General features: G+C 38.3%; 1 protein-coding gene across 9 annotated transcripts in view; it reads left to right on the top strand.

Annotated features, from left to right (window-relative positions):
• NAALADL2 (N-acetylated alpha-linked acidic dipeptidase like 2) overlaps positions 1 to 17,118 on the top strand; it is a 421,951-nt gene that overhangs the window by 269,067 nt on the left and 135,766 nt on the right. For all 9 annotated transcript variants that reach the window (XM_042041852.1, XM_042041853.1, XM_042041850.1 and 6 more), the window contains one exon: positions 6,568 to 6,718. In XM_042041852.1, the coding sequence (XP_041897786.1) occupies positions 6,568 to 6,718 (151 nt within the window). The remainder of the gene's footprint in view (positions 1 to 6,567; positions 6,719 to 17,118) is intronic.

Genomic DNA, 17,118 nt, shown 5'->3' with positions numbered 1-17,118 from the left:
TCCCTGTTTGTTCACTTTAACAATGGTGCCATTCCTCTGGCAAGGACGGTGTTTGAGCTGGAATGGAAAGATGTGTTTGTTTTCATGGTCCCCGTGCAGCAGCCATTAAACTGGCTGCATCCTCCTCTTTTACAGCCTTAGCAGAGGCCAAAACCTCTGCAGACAGAGTTCTGCCACAGAACTCCTTTGAACAGTGTCTCTTCAATGTTTTTGATGGAGAATGTTGGAGCGTGATTAAACATCAAGTGCAGTATTAAAAATTCAAGGTGCAACCAAACCTTACTTGTTAAAAATATGCAATTTGGAAGAGTGGTATATAAATGAAGATACCTGTATATAAGTGGGTTTTTTCCACCTTGAGTTTTGTGTTACCACAGCCCCTTCCAAGTGCTCTGTATTACAGTAGGTAATTGAGAGGACAGCAGCATCTGATTACACCCACAATATCTAAATCTTATTTTTCTACCCAAACAATCTGTTACAGAAATAAAAAGATGTTGTGTCACTGAGATCTTCCAACAGTTTCAATGTAACTTTCCCCTTGCTTGGTAATTTTATGTACTGCCAATTAGTCAAGTGAGATGGGAGATCCTTTCAGAACATCATGATTTTAATTGGGACTTCAGTAGAAAAGAGTAATTAATAACATTTAACCTGTCCAGTAAAGCTGTGTCTCAGATTAATGAACCATGTCTTCTGCACATTGCACTATGAATTGAAAAATGCAGCAGTTAAAAACTGATTACTGTTTTTTGTCTAATTAATGCTGATCATTGCACTGAAGTATAATGACAGTAGGAGCTTTTCTTTAAATTAATAAATTTGATTTTACTCAGAATAATATGTATTAGGTACATACATGTATTTCTTCATGTATGTTTGATATACTTTCTCTTAAATACTATTGTGTAAACGGTATAATTTTTTTTTCTAATTAGTTTTTCTTTAAACTATTTTCGTTTCCATGCTCCATAGGTATTATGACTTTGAGTATAAAATTCTGCATGCATTTTTGTGTGGTTTACCTGGAAGGGACAAAGAAAAGGGGATGAAAATTATATAGAGACAATCAACATATAAACAGGAAATTGTTTCTTCTTTTCTGTATGTGCTATGTCCATGTTTTGCTTTGTTATCACTGAATGGACTTGTAATAAACAGTGGAATTGTGAATCTGCCTTTAGGAAGAGGAAGAGTTTTGGCCTCAAGTTATATGGAGGAGGTTGTATGTTAGAATAACAACATGATCCCATATTAACTTTGCTGTCAGTAGTTGGCACTTAAAGTCCTTTGTTGTCTGATGAGCTGTGATGTAATTAACACTGTAGCAGTCATTGTGTAAAATACAATTTTTTGCAATTTTGTGTATAGCTTTAAGGAGATTTAAGTAGTGTCAACTGCCCTTTTAAGCATTAAAAAAATACCTTCTTCTTAAGACTCTGTAAGTGCTTGTAGCTAAACCATGCTTTATCCCTTTGTTTAGGGTTCTGTTACTTTGCCAGACACAGACATATTTTTGATATAAAAAACCCCTTCAAAAACCAATGAGTAGTTTCAATGAGCAGCCTCATAATATCTATTAGTGTGATTATCTGTGTTACAGGAGTGAGGATACAGCCAGGATACACACTTTCAAGAGCGAGAAGTCCATTCACGTAATGCCTTCTGAAGATGAGCACTACATTTTTTGGCACTTTTGACTTTAGACATCAAGGTGTGCTTAAAGGGCTTGTTGAAATGTAGATTTTAAAATATACTAGCATAGTATAGAACACATAATGAGATAGAACTCCTAAATATTGTTGTGCTGCGAATCTATATTGTTTTATTTACTATTACGTAGGGATTGAAAGTCTGAAGCCTTATGTAATAGAGTTGAAACAGAATTAGATCAAATAAGAAAATGTCACTGGCTTTGTATTGTCCCTAGTGACAGTAGGGAACCTATAGTAATAATAAGAGATCTGGATCATTTTTTTCCAGCTGTAGAATTTGATTTATCAAAAGCTGAAAATCTCTGTACAAGTGGTAAAATGTTTGGAAGTTGCTGTATTTTAAATCAAGTTTTCCAGACACAGTTATTGCTACTTGTTTTGAGTAAGAATAGTACCTTCCATGATGGCAAAGTCACTTACTGTATAGAATTGTAAGCCAATATATCTTGTACTGAACTGCTTTATCTTAAATAATGTATCAGTTGACAAAAGAACAGGTTGTTCCATGGATTAGTGAACAAATTTTTCACAGCTCTGTTTCTTGAGGTTGGATTTTGTGGTGTCTAGTTTGTGGACAAGTTTCTGTATTCCTTTACATCTGTTGCTCTGTCTCTTGATTTCTTCCATGTTTTTCCCCTTCCATTAAGGGTAAGCTCTCCAGTTTTTATTAATGCCTTCTCAGTGGTGTATTAACAGCCCCTGCCTCTTGTCTACTCAATACCCCATTTTCATTAAACTTGCAGGGAATATACTGAAATACTTCCTCCTGTGAAATAAGTTTTCTGTGCCAGCTAATCAGTGGTTCAATCATTTCTGTGGATCAAGACACTTAAATGGACAATCTTAGAAAGTGGACTTAGGCAATATTTGTCAGTAATAGGGCTGGTGTTGTACCTTACAAAGCACAGCCAACAAACTGCACTGCTGATACTGTAAACACCATGAGGTGGAGAACTGTCTGTTCAGTGGCATGACAGGGTACTCAGAAGGCTTGTCCATATTTTGGGACCACTTGCAAATATGGTAAAAGTTGCTAATAATGAGAAGCTATTTTAATATGCAGTTAGTAGGTTGATATAGTCCACAGTTACCTGCATCATCTTCCTTTCTTTCTTTTTTCCTGGTGCATTCATAAGCATTGTTAACCATCACTGTTAGGAATATACTGGGTTGTGATGCCCCTCGTCAGTTGATCGTACATTGCTAATTTCTAAAGTATTTGTCAGCAGAACTGTTGCTGGGAATCAGCAAAAGGGAGGGGAAAAGATGCCAAGCTTAAGTAATTAAACCATCAGGGTCTTGCTGGATCAGAGAATCTAGAAACAGGATCTGAGCTGTTCAGCTGCAATGAGAGAATAGTGTAGGAAACTGTTTCTCAGCTGTCTCTGCTCTCATAGTTACTGCAATCCAGGTGAGACCCAAGTGTGATGTGATTTTCCGCTCTCTGCCCATGAAATGACAGCTTAAACTCAACCCCAGATGTGGCTCCCATGCACAGAACATCAGAGTAGTGCTGCTCCAGTCACGCTTTATTTTCCGCTGGGAAGCCAGGGTACTGCTGGAACAGCTCCGTGCCTCGGTGTGTTTTTACCTTTCTGAGGCTCTGAGCAGGTAACCAGTCGAGTGTAGTCCCTGGAAAATAATGAAGGCTGGTTACTTGATTGGTCTTGTGCTGTTTGGTGCTTGCAAGGTGCAAGGATGGTCTCAGCTGAGAAGAAGAGACCAAGGGAAAAGATCTTCAGAAACTCAGACTTTGCACTCAGGTGGAAGATAACAAACACAGCTTGAGACCAGTAGCTGCTGCATTGCTTCCCTGCTATCACCAGTCATCGAAGGGCAGCTCTTCTGCAGATTAAGATTCACAGAAGCTGTAGTCTGTTCTCTAGATTAGGTTTGTTCCTGTGTTCAGATCATTAATATAACCCCCATTTAAGTGTTCATTCAAGTTCACACTAGCCTCAGGTGAGCTAAAACACATTAAAGCCACCTATGAAAGATAGTGGGCCCCTGTTTCTTGTTCCTTCTTTTCTTTCTCCCCAGCAAATAGTCATGCTCAACTTGCTTATTTCAGACCCAGTAACTTTCAGTAGGTTCCTGGCCAAAGTCCCACAGTAAAGCTTGTCTGAAATGTGCAGCAGAGACCTGGTCTCTGTCACCTGTGTGTCAGTGCAAAAGGTAAGTGTTTCCACTGCCACATCTCAGAGATAGTGCAGTTAAAATGGACAAGCAGCTTTGAGTTTTCCCTTTAGAGCCAAACTTAGTTCTGTAGACTGTTGCAATCTGTCTTTTCACTGCTTAAGCCATATCATCTTTAAATTTAATGGGGCCTGATGGTGTGTAGAGTTTACAAGGCTAATCTGTCCCCAGGTACACGACAGAGCCTTTGATAAAGCAGCAAGTGTCTCATATTAGATTAAATTGAGTCCAGAATGCTTTATGGGGTCATTTAATATACTGAATTGAAACAGTTACATTTTTTAAAGTAACTCTAAAAACTGAGGACTCAAGCAGCCATAAATAACTAAAGGGTTAACAGCAAGCACTGCATCTTGTTTTATCAAGGGTTCTGCTGTTTCCAGTTTGTTCTGACTTTGGGAGAGGGACAATGCATACATCCAAAATCATAAGGAGCAGATTTTGCTGTTGGATGATTTTGCAATCTAAAATAATCCATTGATTTGAATAGATGTACACTGGTTTACCTGAAGGAATTAATCTACAATCGTCTACCTTGTAAAAAAACGTGCAGAACCTTTGGCTTCTTTGTGCTTGGACAATTTATGTCTGGTAAAGTGTTGATTTATTTAAGATGAAAATGGAATCAATAATGCACATTTATTGTTGATATAATTGTGCTGTCACTGTTGTAAAGTTAAAAAACAGCAATTATAGCTGGAGTCTGAAAGCTGTTTTGTAATTTTGCATGTGCGACACAACTTCTTACTAGAGATTGTAGCCATGGCAGCAGTGGTTGCTGCACTTTGGGAACAACAGACGTGTAGTTACTTTCCCCTCAGTAAAACTGAGGGATTTAATAGTTTTTTGGGGTTTTTTTAAGTACAAAGTTTTAAAACTGTCTTAAAAAAACCCAAAAACATCTGTATTTCCTGTCTTGAGTGCTGCTTAATAAACCAGGGTTTAATAAAAAGATACTGGATATGGAGGCAGGAAAAGATACTTGTTATTTTAAATCCTGCCTTTTACATCATTTAGCTATGATGTGTCCCTGGTTCTCCCACCCTGTTTTTTGTGCAATCAAATCCTGTCTGAATATCTGAATATGAGCATGAATTGGAGACAGAACAAAACAATAATAAATGAACCTACCATTTGGGAAAGCCCTATTCCTGCACTATGTTTAAGGTCTGCAATACATTCTTAAGCATCTGAGCTAATCACCTTCTCTCACTCTCCTGTTCATCTGACTAGAGTTCTCTCAAAGAATCCCTTTTCATCTATGGATTGCTTGTTTGAGTAAGATAGGTAAGATTAAGTGACTCACAGGTTCAACTTGCATCTGCTTATCTGAATTCAGACAAGTCTCAAAATCTTAGCAAATCACAATATTAGATATATTTACTTACAGGAATGGCAAATAGTAGGTTGCTATTTTTATAATATGACAAATAGTGGGCTGCTATTTTTATTTTTTTTCTGTCTTAGCTGTCGAGTAAAGCAGAACTGAACACCAAATGCTTATGAGGCTCAAACTGAATGCCATATATTCATGTAATTTACATATTTGTAAAGCCACAAAGAGCTGTGCATAAACATTCCTTAATACCAGCAGCTAGGAGATAAATTGAAAATTATATATATACATACACAGGAAAAAAATGAAGGGTCTAAAATATGGAAGGAGGAGGACAATTGAACTGAGAAACCAAGGTGTAGTAACAAGTTCTCAGGTTCCTGTGAATTCAGATTTGTGTAGAAACATCATATACCTGCAGTCATTCTTCAGACCATTTGGAGACATTTGGGAAGTCATCACTAAAGCAGCTCAGTGAATAGTAAGATAATCCTTAAATTCCTGAATTACTTCTGTCTGAAAAATTAATATAGCTTTTTATCACTGAGTAGTCTTCAGTCAATTCCAAATATGCAGAGCATTACACAGAAAGGTCATCTCATTTCATGGGAGCATTTGCCACGTTACCGTTCGATTTCTTCTGTTTTGGAATAAAATCCACTTATTTTTCAGTTCTCTATGAAAGAAAAAACCTGAGGTTTTCCAGTCAAAAAAGCTGCTGCAAGTTATGGCACTTGGATGCTTTTGCCCTTGACTTTGGGGAAGTTTCACTGATATTCTGGCCCAGATCTGGTGGATTTTTGGAAACTCTAATTACCAGTTCCAACTCAAACTTTGATGTTCTAATGAGACAAAATAAAAGCTGTTTGTCTGACAGCAGGCAGATCCCAGCATTTGGGTAAGATGGACTGGAGTTTTTAATTTTTTTTAATGTTCTGTAAACTCCTGTTTTCTCTCTTAACTGAAGAGTAACTGTGTGCAGAAATCCTGTGCAAGACTGATAGCAGTGTATGCAAACATCCAGTGTGGACTATGTCCTTCAAGAGATAAAATAAGCAAGAACATCTTAGAGATGGAAAATATGAGAGGCCAACTCAAGATGTGTTAGTGATATTATTTTCAAAACTGAGGCATTTTCAAGGTGGTGTTTATATCATGTGAAAACCCGTTAAGGTGCTACAAGTTCGTTGGCACTGCACCTTTGTATGAGTGACAACGTGGTGCATGGCAAAGCCTCTATCTCAGCAGTAATTTAAAAATTAATAATGTGTTTTAACACTGTTGTTGTTAATGATCACCTCTGTTGCTTTGTTCCCTCAGCTTTCTCTGCTGGAAGATGCAGGGTTTGGTGGTGTTCTCCTTTACACTGATCCTTGTGACTTACCAAAGACTACAGACCTTGCTGATAAAGCTTTTATGGTCTCCTTGAACAGCAGAGGAGATCCATCCACACCTGGTTATGCCAGTATTGGTAAGTACTGGTCAGGGCTTATTCACTTAATGGGCATTTTAATTATCTGAAGATTGTAGGTATGGGAGTAAAAGCACTAAACCAAATCCTGCTGGAAATAGAGGGTCTGAGTAAGGAAACGCTGTGCAATGCAGCATGGCTTAAAGGATGGAATCCAGTCTCAAAAGTGCTTTAAGCTCTTGGCACAAAGTCTGCACTCTGAATAGTTTATCGTGTTTTGTGTTTGAGTATTCACACACTGAACCATTATCACTACCTGCTTATTCTTATTTCATTAACAAGCCCCAAACTGTGAAGTACTGATCCAGTGGCTCCTGAGCGTTTTCCACAGGATCTGTCCGCACGGAAAGAATTATTCCCTTCATCCTGTCTTCCTCTTTCATAGTATCAGAAATGAAAATTTTTGGTTGATATGTGCAAGTGAAATGTAATTAGTCAATTATATTTTAAAAGTTTTAAGAAAAAATAATGTTTATAGTATCTGTGTGCTACTATCACTTGAACAGGATGTGTTCATTTAGCCTTGCCCAGATAGACTTGGTTATTAATTATGCTTCTCTAAATACATGTATTTTTGAAAGATGGCAAATACAGACTCGATTTCAAGGAACAGCATAGTCTCAAGGAACAACACTGTCTTATATAATTTTATGTGGGTTTTTTTTTGAATCAATGTTAACGATAAATAGAACCAGCAGCATATTTGACTTGTATGTGCTACTTAAATCTCCATTCTGGTAGTTCAGTGAATGTGTGTCCTGCTTCTCTGCAGCTTTTTCAGCTTTACAGCTGTTTTTACTATCTAACTATTTGGAAATGTATTAAGCAGCAGTCTATGAGTTTGTGACAAGGCTTCATCAAGAGTATTTTGTCCGGTTACTGACTCAGACATCTAAAGTTTGACTTGAATTGGCACTAAATCAACTGAGGCAATGTGGAGATACTTCATGCCTAGAATGGCAGAAAATAGAAATATTTGCCTGGTTGTCAAAGAAGGGTGTTAGCTATTCACAGCATGAATGCCATGACAGCTCAGTGGGAAAGAAATTGCACATTTTCTCAGTGTCTCAGTGTACCTGACCCAGTGTTCTTAAAAGTGCCCTGGGAGCTACAGAGGTAAATATAACACTCTTCAAGCTTTATTCTTGCTCATTTCATGGAGCCATTTGAAAAACAGTTTGTGGTGTCTCTGTCTGGCTGACTCCTTAATGTTTTATTTACCCTACATGAAAAGTAAAGCTAATTAAAACAGATACACCAACATGAAGATGCCACTTCAGTGTCTAAACCTTATGTGTTAGTTTTCTGTCAGTAAATCATCTCATCTGCAGTGTGCATTCCAGTCTCTAGTTTGGGAAAGAGAAGCTTAATTATATGGACAATGGTGTTACAAGTGCATTGCTGGTTTGTGGTGGAAGCCTTAGCGTGGCTTGTCTGTGGTTTTAAATCTCTGAGCAGCATTCCTAAGCAGGAGCAGGTTATCATGTTTAAGGTCATTTATATTTTGATCATTGAATGCCATGATGAGCTGGAAGGAGCTCAAAGGAATACTTGAGAAAACCCTTTTGTATGGTTCTGTCACTGGGAGGTAGATCAGATGGAAGTAATTTCTGTGTTTCTGATGATGATTTTCCTTCTCTGGAGACTTGCTTAGAGGTAACTCATGCCTGGGACAGACGAAAATTCTTCTGGAGTGCAGCCTTTTCCCTGGGGGATGCACTTGGATGTACAGTAGTTAAACCACCTACGTGTGGAATAAAAGAGCCAAAGAGCCTGGGCTGCCCCTTTCACTTTGATTCACAGAGTGTAATAAGCACTACAAGAGATTTTATTGGAAGCTCCTGCTTAAGTTATTGGCATATCTTTGACACCATCTGCACTTCACACTTTGCCAGAAGAACTGTTACTATCACAGTCTCGAGGCTGCTCCTACCAGCATTCTCCCTTTTACTGGGAAAGTCCTGGTAAGATGAGTGATCCAAAGCTAGTCTTTTACTTGGTGAATAAAAGGTAGGAAACTTGGATTTTCATGCTGCTGCCTGTGTTTCTCACGTTCTTGTGGTCTGAAAACAAATTTCTCTGTGGTATCAGAGTATTGGAATGCCTCAGTTTTTTCCTAGAAAAGAAAGTCTTCAGCAAGTGGTATAATTTACAGATCTCTTCTCAAAGTTGACAACATTTTAAAATGGGATTTATGTAATAGTTCAGAGAGAATTTTGGAGTTCTCCTGAGGTTTCAGCTCACATTTTCTGTTTCATGAAGATTAAATGCTGCAGTTCTGCATATGAATCATCTTGAATGCATAGAAATAGCTTGAGGATGGGTTTGAGATGCCAACTACCTACAAGTAGAATGATTTTATTGATCTCTGTTTAACAAAGGGGAAAAAGTAAGGATGAGAAGGAGAACTGAAAAGTACTTATGTGAAAGTTTCTGCAGCTCTGTTTCATAATTTAGTTCTTCTGTTCTTAAGACTCTTCCAATCATAATTCTATCAGTCCTGAAACAATCATATGAGCCTTTGTGAGTATCAGTTCTGTCTGTGGTTCTGACTGCCAAAGACTAGTGTCCTTCATTTTTAGAAATCTTTCTTCTGTGTCCCTCCTTTTGAAATGAAATAGATCCAGGGGGTGGAACTCAAGGAATTAAACATACAGGATTAAGAAACTTGGGAGGGAAATAAGAGACTTGTGTAGCAAAAATTGTCTTGAAAATAAAGTTTAGGAGAATAGTGTAAAACTTCCCCATCTACTTTTGTCTTCCCATTTTGACTTTTTGACTGCTGTACTTCTTTTCATCCACCTTCGTATGGCAGGCACATATTAGATTTCTCCATTGCTAGACTCCAGAGCTGTTTCAAATCAAATTTGTTTCCACACAGGAAATGGCTCAGTAAACAAAAATATGGATAGAATCTATTTGTCAATCCTACTATGTAAATAGAAAAGTGGCATTGTGATAAGCACTAAGAACCCTGCCCATGAGATAAGGTGCCTCATAATAGAATCCCTATCTGTGCAGAGGGGGAATAGAAATTATTTCAGGAAGAGTTCAGATGGCATCATAGAAAATACTGCAAGCTTAAAAATGCTGAAATAGAACAGCTGTAAAATACCATCTTACGGTATCAGCTGGAGTCTCAAGTGTGATGTTGTTTTAGGGAATTGTTATGTAGAGGTTATAACAGTAAGAAAAAGGGGTCTGCTTGGAAGTCATGCATGGTTCAGGTCATTGTTAACAGCTGGTCATGTGAGCCATATTACAGGAATTTGGGTGAAAAAATCAGTGACAGGGGAAATGCACGGTGTCCCTAGAATTGTGAATAGTGGACATTATTCAGACAGAAGAATTGGCATGAGCATTCCTCAAACATTGCTAATAGGATTTGATTTCAGAGGAAGGGACAAGGAAGGCAAGGATTGGTAAGGTGTTGGTCCGCTCCAGGCCACAGCTCAGACCATCAGCAAAGTCAGTGATGCCTCTGAAAATGTATTCAAGAAGGGACAAGGATGCTGGACAGGCAGGGGAGTGAAATTAAGCCTGGAAAAGGGCAGGGTGACAGTGCTGTTCTAATCTTTTTGGTTTTCTCACTTTCCAAATCCATTTTAACTGGCGGTTGCTGACACTCTTTTGCCCGTGGTGGTAATTGGTAAGTAATCTCTCCATCTTTACCCTGATCTTTTCCATCTTACTTCCCTCTTACCCTGTGGAATAGGGATAATGAGAGCATGGCTGGGTAGGTGTCTGGGAGCTGGCCAAGGTTTACCTACCACACTGTGTTCAACAAAAGTTAAACACCAAATATTCACCATAAAAACCCCGTGACATTTACCTCTTTAGAAATGTGCCATTCCTTAACTGAGCTTAGGCAGCTCTCCTGCAGCAAACACGGGGAACTGCTGCCACTGCTTGGAATGTGGATATGCAGGTACTTGCTGGGGTGGAAGCGTGTGCCTGCTTTTTTTTCAGTCAGCCCTGTGATTCTGTAGGTTTAGGTGTGCCCTGCTTAATATCGGAGTTTGTCCTTTCTGTCCTTCACTCCATGATATTTTACTCCTCTGAAGCCACCAGCTGAGCAGAAGTTAGCTGGAAAATAGAGCACTGTGTAATGGTTTTAACCATACATATGCAACATATGTTCTAAAATGGTTTGTTATAAATCATCATGACTTCTTACAGGATGTCCTCAGCCCTGGTTTGTCTGTTCTTTTTGAGAACAAAACACAGTCACAAGGATATATTTCTATGCTTGCCTCTGCAGCTGTGGAAATGATTCTGGGAATAATTCTTTTCTTTTTTCAAAATTTGTGTTTGCTTTCTGCTAATAACATCAGATAAATGAAATATAAAGATAATTTGTTGTAAAGTGACTGTCTACAGTCAGGCTTCTGTGTACTGTTCTTTGATTTTCCTTGAGGACAGACTAAAGCTGAGGAGAAAGAAAAGCTAAAGTGTCATGTTACAGTTTAGGTGTGTGTTGTATGTATGTCTACATGTATTCTTGATCATTTTATTTTGGACTTAGGACATAATTTCAGTGGTTGCCATAAAAAACCCACAGAGTTTTAATCAGACCAACTACACTGCTCTGTCTGATATACTGTGTTATTTTCTGTATGAACAAAAATCAGTGCTAATGCAATAGAGAGCTAAATCTTTGAAAAATACTGGCCTTTGAATAGTGAATGCAGTATGTAATAATTTCAGCAGATTTTCAATAATATCTGTAGCACTAATAGTTCAAGAGTATCTAAATCCATGATCTGCCTCTTGAGAGTTTTCAGGATACAATAAAGCAACTAAATTTCTATGTTAGTGCCAAATTACATGCTCTGAGATTTTTGGATTTGTGGGTTTTAGTTTTTCCTCCTGTCTGGCTTTCAGTTAGGTTTACATGTATTTAAAACTGAGAGAATTAGTTGGACATCAAGATATTTTAGGATCACAGGTTTGAGTGTGTGGATATCACTTTATTTTCTACTAAGCTGCCTATAATGTTTTTCTTGGAAGCAAATTTTAATTGAAAACATTGTGATTTTATTAATTCAAGTATTAGAAAACAGGAGAAATCACTGGCAATGGTACTGGAATAGCTTGCTAGCAATGTTTTGATCATTTGACTTTTGCAAATGCCATCATGAAACATATGGTCAAAACTTTTCTCAGTTTCAAACAGAAAGTTATTAAAAGTTTTGGATTTATAAAAGAACTGGAATGTACAAGTGATGAAGACCAGATTATTTGAAAACAACAAATCAGCACTTCCTATGCTGCAGAATTAGCTGAGTGGAAAACATAATGACTAAATTCTTCCTGATGCCTTGGAAGTTGCAGAGGACTTCTCAATGTTTTTGGCATTTCAGACAGTTTCCAGCTACTACTAAACAGCTGTGACTCACTACAGAATGTTTTCCAGTGAGGCTGCTTTTTCTCTCATCCAGCAAAAATAACATTTTAAATGGAGTCCAGATTAGACTTTTGAAGCTACCCAACTCGCAAGTGAATTCAGAATATTTAAATCTTTTGTGCAATCATGATTGAAACAAGTCCTGCCATAACTTTACTGGCATATTTCAGCCCAGCATGATTTGTGCAAGTGAGTTAATTTATGGTGTGCTCACAAAACAGCAAACATCACTGCATGGCAGTGAATCCAGCTGGTGCCTTGGAATCTGCTCCTGCAGAGCCTGGTTGAAATCTGTTGTCTTCGCACAAATTTGGGATGGGAGGTTCCTTTTTATGGCATTGGGAAGGTTTTTTGAGGACCCCCTTGCACTCCCATATATGACTCCTGGCTGTGTATAGGACCAGGATTAAGAGGCAGACTCTCGAGACAGGATATGAGGAAAAACTTCTCTTTATTTATGTATGGATGAGGAAAGTTTTGGTTTGCAAAGGCAGAGGGGTGGATTGTTGTCCATTTTCTCATGTTGTTATATATAACAACCCATTTTCAGAATCAAAAAGGCTCTGAACTGTCAGCTTGAGGCCAGTTTTATGGACCACATGCTCTGTGGCCAGTTATTTGGTACTTAACACCCTTCTCTGGCATTAGTGTGGTTTTTTTTGGTTTTGTAGGCTCCAAAACTCCTGTTTTAGTATTACAGTAAAACAACATCAGTGTCCTATGCCTTCTTTACTTCTAATAGTTGAGTCTGATTATCACCTTCTTCTGTTGCAGGTGATATATTGTACATTCTAAAAAGATTCCCTCTAAATGAGACTGTTAAGGCAGTTTAGATTTAAAACAAGCTGTTAATTTTTCAAATAAGGGTTAAGTTCCACTAAAAGAAGTGCTGGCTGGCAGAATGCTTTTGTGAATTTAAGCTGAATTTAGTGGCTTATTAAGTGTTAATTTTAGTTAATTTAGTTAATCTCGCCAAAGGGAGATTTTGAGATGTTAATTTCCATTTTAAATGTTTTAAAAAATGGAATTTTTTAAATATAGGGAAGAGATAAAAGAGTTATGTGGTTGAACAATTTGAACCTTTTGGACCCAGTCAATTACAGTCAATTCACTGTAAGTTGTGCCTTTTTCTAGTTGATTTTGTATTTACAAAGCAAGTTTTTGAAGAAGACTTTTATTCAAGCATGCTGCTAAGATGACCTGTCAGAGGAAAAGATGGGCATTTCTTCTAGGTTATTTTCTATACGTAATTATTGGTGGTGCTGTAATTGCCAGAAACAGGACTGTCTCAAAAGTGCAAACTCTGGTCAGATTCAACCAATAATTCTGTCCAAAGGGGAAAAAAGTCAGAACCAGAATGACTGTAAAGCAGGTTAGATGCCCCTCACAGGAAGATAAAGCAGATTATATAGATATATATTTACATAAAAGAGTTATGTTTCCTTATAAAGCTTGGCCACCTTTCCCATACATTTTCAGATGTCTGCATTACCGTGGTATTTTATCCTGCCAGTGCTGTGTTTATGTTGGGATACCACAATGTAACTCTTACATATTGCAGTCAACACCTGCAAGTGCACCTGCACAGTAGCAAGAGTGCCATAAAGTCAGCTGGCTGATTGTTTAAGCAATTAAAGATACAATTAGTTTTATAATTGAATTTTTTCCTAGTGCAGCTTTAATACTGAAAGCCAGACTAAACCAAACCATCTTTAATTTGACTTGATCTCTGTTCCAGCCCACTGCTTTACCATATCCAGCAGCTGCGTAAAAAAGATAATAGCACCTCTTCCTACTTTCAGACAGGTAGGAACTCCCCCAGAAGAAAACCTAATCATCTTGAAATGGAGATGTGGAAAATTCTTCATTGTTGCAGAAATGTGTGCTTTATTATATATAAATATTATATAGTATTGATTTTCAGAGCTCTAAAGGACATGAGTAATTCACTGTACTTTGGGTTTGACCAATTTTCCAAAGCATTTTTCTTGTACTTTTCAAAGATGGTTTTGTTGGTTTTTGTTGTTTTTTTCCTTCAGAGACAGAAAAATGCTCTGCCCAGGGGAACTGGGAAGAGGTGGTGTGGGTGGGAAAGAGAGGAGTCTCTTGTGAGGGTGTAGCTGGTTTGCAAAGGTCATCATGAGTGGTGAAGGAAGCTTATGGGACAGCAGGGTAAACAGTGGATTTTCATCAAAAGTGGTCAGAACCATGTAAATAGATGGAGAAGGGGGTTGATTTCAGTGACAGTCTGCTCCAGGGCGTGGTGGATCATGGAGTGCCTGGGGATATCCCTGATCCTGATGTCAGTAAAGAGATCACAGGAGAAAAGAATCACACTGTAGTTGAGCTTGAAAGGGGCCCTGTGGACCAACAAGGGATTGCTGAAGGACCAACCAGCTGCTCAAAGCAGAGTCACATAGAGCAAGTTTCATGGTTCATTTTCTAGCTGGGTTTTCAGCATCTCCAAGCACATGTACAACCTCTGAGTCCTTGATTACTCTCACCATAAAATGGACTTTTTTTTTTCTTTTATTTAAGGAGAATTTCCTATATTTCACTTTCTGCCTGTTGCCCCTCCTCCATTCCCTGAACACCACTGGAGAATAATCTGGCTCCAGTCTTCCACATGCCTATCAATTATTTACACACAGATAAGATTCCCCACAAGTCTTCTGTGCTCAAGAATAAACAATTCCATGTCTCTCAGATTCTCCTTAAGTCCAATCCCTGAGTCAGCTTCATACCACTCCCAGTGATCTTCTTGTCCTTCATAGTTTTGGAAATTATTTCCAAGATTATTTGCTATGTCACCTTCAAAGCAACTAATGGTTGATACCAGATCCACCTTAATGAAGGTGATAGAAGTGATATTTGCTTTCATCGTGTCCTTGTGAATGTCTTCCCATCACTGTGAACTTTGTAAGATCTTTGTGGCCTCAGTGTGACATCCATGAGCTCCCTCATCACTCAGGGTTCTCAGGCCATCAGGGCTTGCCTTGATGAGTGAATTTACATCTTCCTCTCACTAGTGGTCTCTTAATCTCTTTTTTCCCCTCTGTCATGCTGCTCAGTATCACAAGCTACACTTGTTGCTGCATTTTGGGTGATGAAGGTTCCTTAGGTATGGCAGAATGTAGCCTTGGAAAATACATTTGGATGGGAAAGAAGTGAGGAATCATGTCCAGTGGTGATCCATGGATGAGTGGAGTTTCCTCTGCCTGGATGGTTTTTAGGTGTGATGTTATGAACCACTGTAGACAAGTTGCCTAAGTTCACTCAGTGTAACTGGGGGTGTGGGGACATCCTGCTTAAGGGGCCTTAGATGAATTTACTGTTGCTGGTACAAAGTGCAAGACTCCTTTCTGTAAGAGACCGCATCGGGTTGGATTCAAATGCGTTCTTTCCTTTCTTCTACAGAAACAATTTAGAATGCTGTGATGTTTGCTCTGTGAAAACATGGAAGCTTCATTTAGGGAAGGGGATGGTACTGGAAAAAAAACACTCAGAGGTGGCCAAGGGTCAGCTGTGCAATACAAGAGAATTTTATGAAAGTGAGAAAGTGTCTCTGACAAGGAGGCAGCTCGCCACGCTGGTTTCTTCAGTGCTCTTGGATTGTCTTGTATGCAGGGGTGCCAGTCAATATTTGCTCTGTGATGGGTAAAATGCCAGAGTGAGAAACAGTCAGTTTGCTGGCAGAGGCTTTTGTTTATCTGGCATGTTTTTCATGGGCAAAACCAGGTAATGAGAATGATTTTAATAAACCTTTGAAACTTTGAGAACTGTTTCGATTTCTTAAGAAAAGCATTTGCACAAAGTGTGTGTAACTTCCAATACTTATACAGTAATTTTGCATAGCTGACAGGTGGGTCTATTGAGTTAATGAAAAAAAAAAAAAAAGTGACACCTCTTGGGTTATTTAAAACCTCGTTGAAGTCGTAGATCTTTCAGAATAATAATATAATGATTTGCATATTTATTTAAAATATTGTGCTATAGGGACCACCCTTTGAAAAATATATAATGAACAAATTGAGCAGCTTGTGCTGCCTAATTGGGAGGGAATTTTTTTTTTCTTGTAGTAGCTGTCAGCTAAAGCTGAAATCTGGTGACAGTCTGTTCCTTTTTGGTATAATGCTCCTAACAAAGAGACTAATTTTAGAACAGCTGGCTTACTCATGTTTTAAAATGCTTAGGTTTGTTGACTTTTTTCTTGATTTCCAAGCATCAGTGGTCTTTCAGCTAGTCCACTGTGTGATTTCTTTTAAGCCTAGTTTAATCCATGACTACAAGGGATTTTCAGCAGTATTTTGCATACTCTGGAAGAGCTGAACCACACATTGCCAAGCCTTTTGCAGTTGCAACTTGGGTTGTAGTAATTTTTGCATAGTATAAAATCCATTTTGCTTACTTTAGTAGTAAAATAGGTGTAAAGATGAGGTAAAACTAAGAATTAATTCCCTTTTAGGTTACTCTACTCCCACCCAAAAACTTCTGCATTAGATTTATCTTTGAGTTTTGCTGGTCAGAGGCAAAATATTTCTCTGAGCCAGCAATGGTATGTGCTGCTAATCCACTGAAAAATGAGATACAGCACCTGACATGGGCTTTCTTGAGGAATGTTTCTGAAGTTCCCCAGAAAGAGAATATAGGCCTTGCAAAGATAGCATGAGTGGAAAATGTCTTGAGCCAAGATCAGGTGGCTCACGTAAGGAGAGTTGTATAAATGTTATCTGGGTCATTTCATAGGAGTATTTTTGGTTTTGGGGGGTTTTTTTTAAGGGACTGGGTGGATGGCATGAAATTCAGTAGTACCAAAAAATATAGGTACTAACTAACTCTGACTCTGATTAATTTTACTTTGGAGTCATCTTAGGTTGTTAGATGCTCTTACCTCTTTTTTCATTGCATATCCTGGTTTTTAAGTGAAAGCATTACTTTCTGAGCATCAAGGTACTGGAGGAAGTGTGCTGCCTAAAATTGCAGCTTTCACTGC

The sequence above is a fragment of the Corvus kubaryi genome, unplaced genomic scaffold, assembly GCF_017639235.1.
Source record: "Corvus kubaryi isolate FWS band 111438036 unplaced genomic scaffold, C.kubaryi_AGA036_p1.0 37397, whole genome shotgun sequence".
Lineage (NCBI taxonomy): Eukaryota > Metazoa > Chordata > Aves > Passeriformes > Corvidae > Corvus > Corvus kubaryi.
This window is presented reverse-complemented; position numbering and strand designations above follow the sequence as displayed.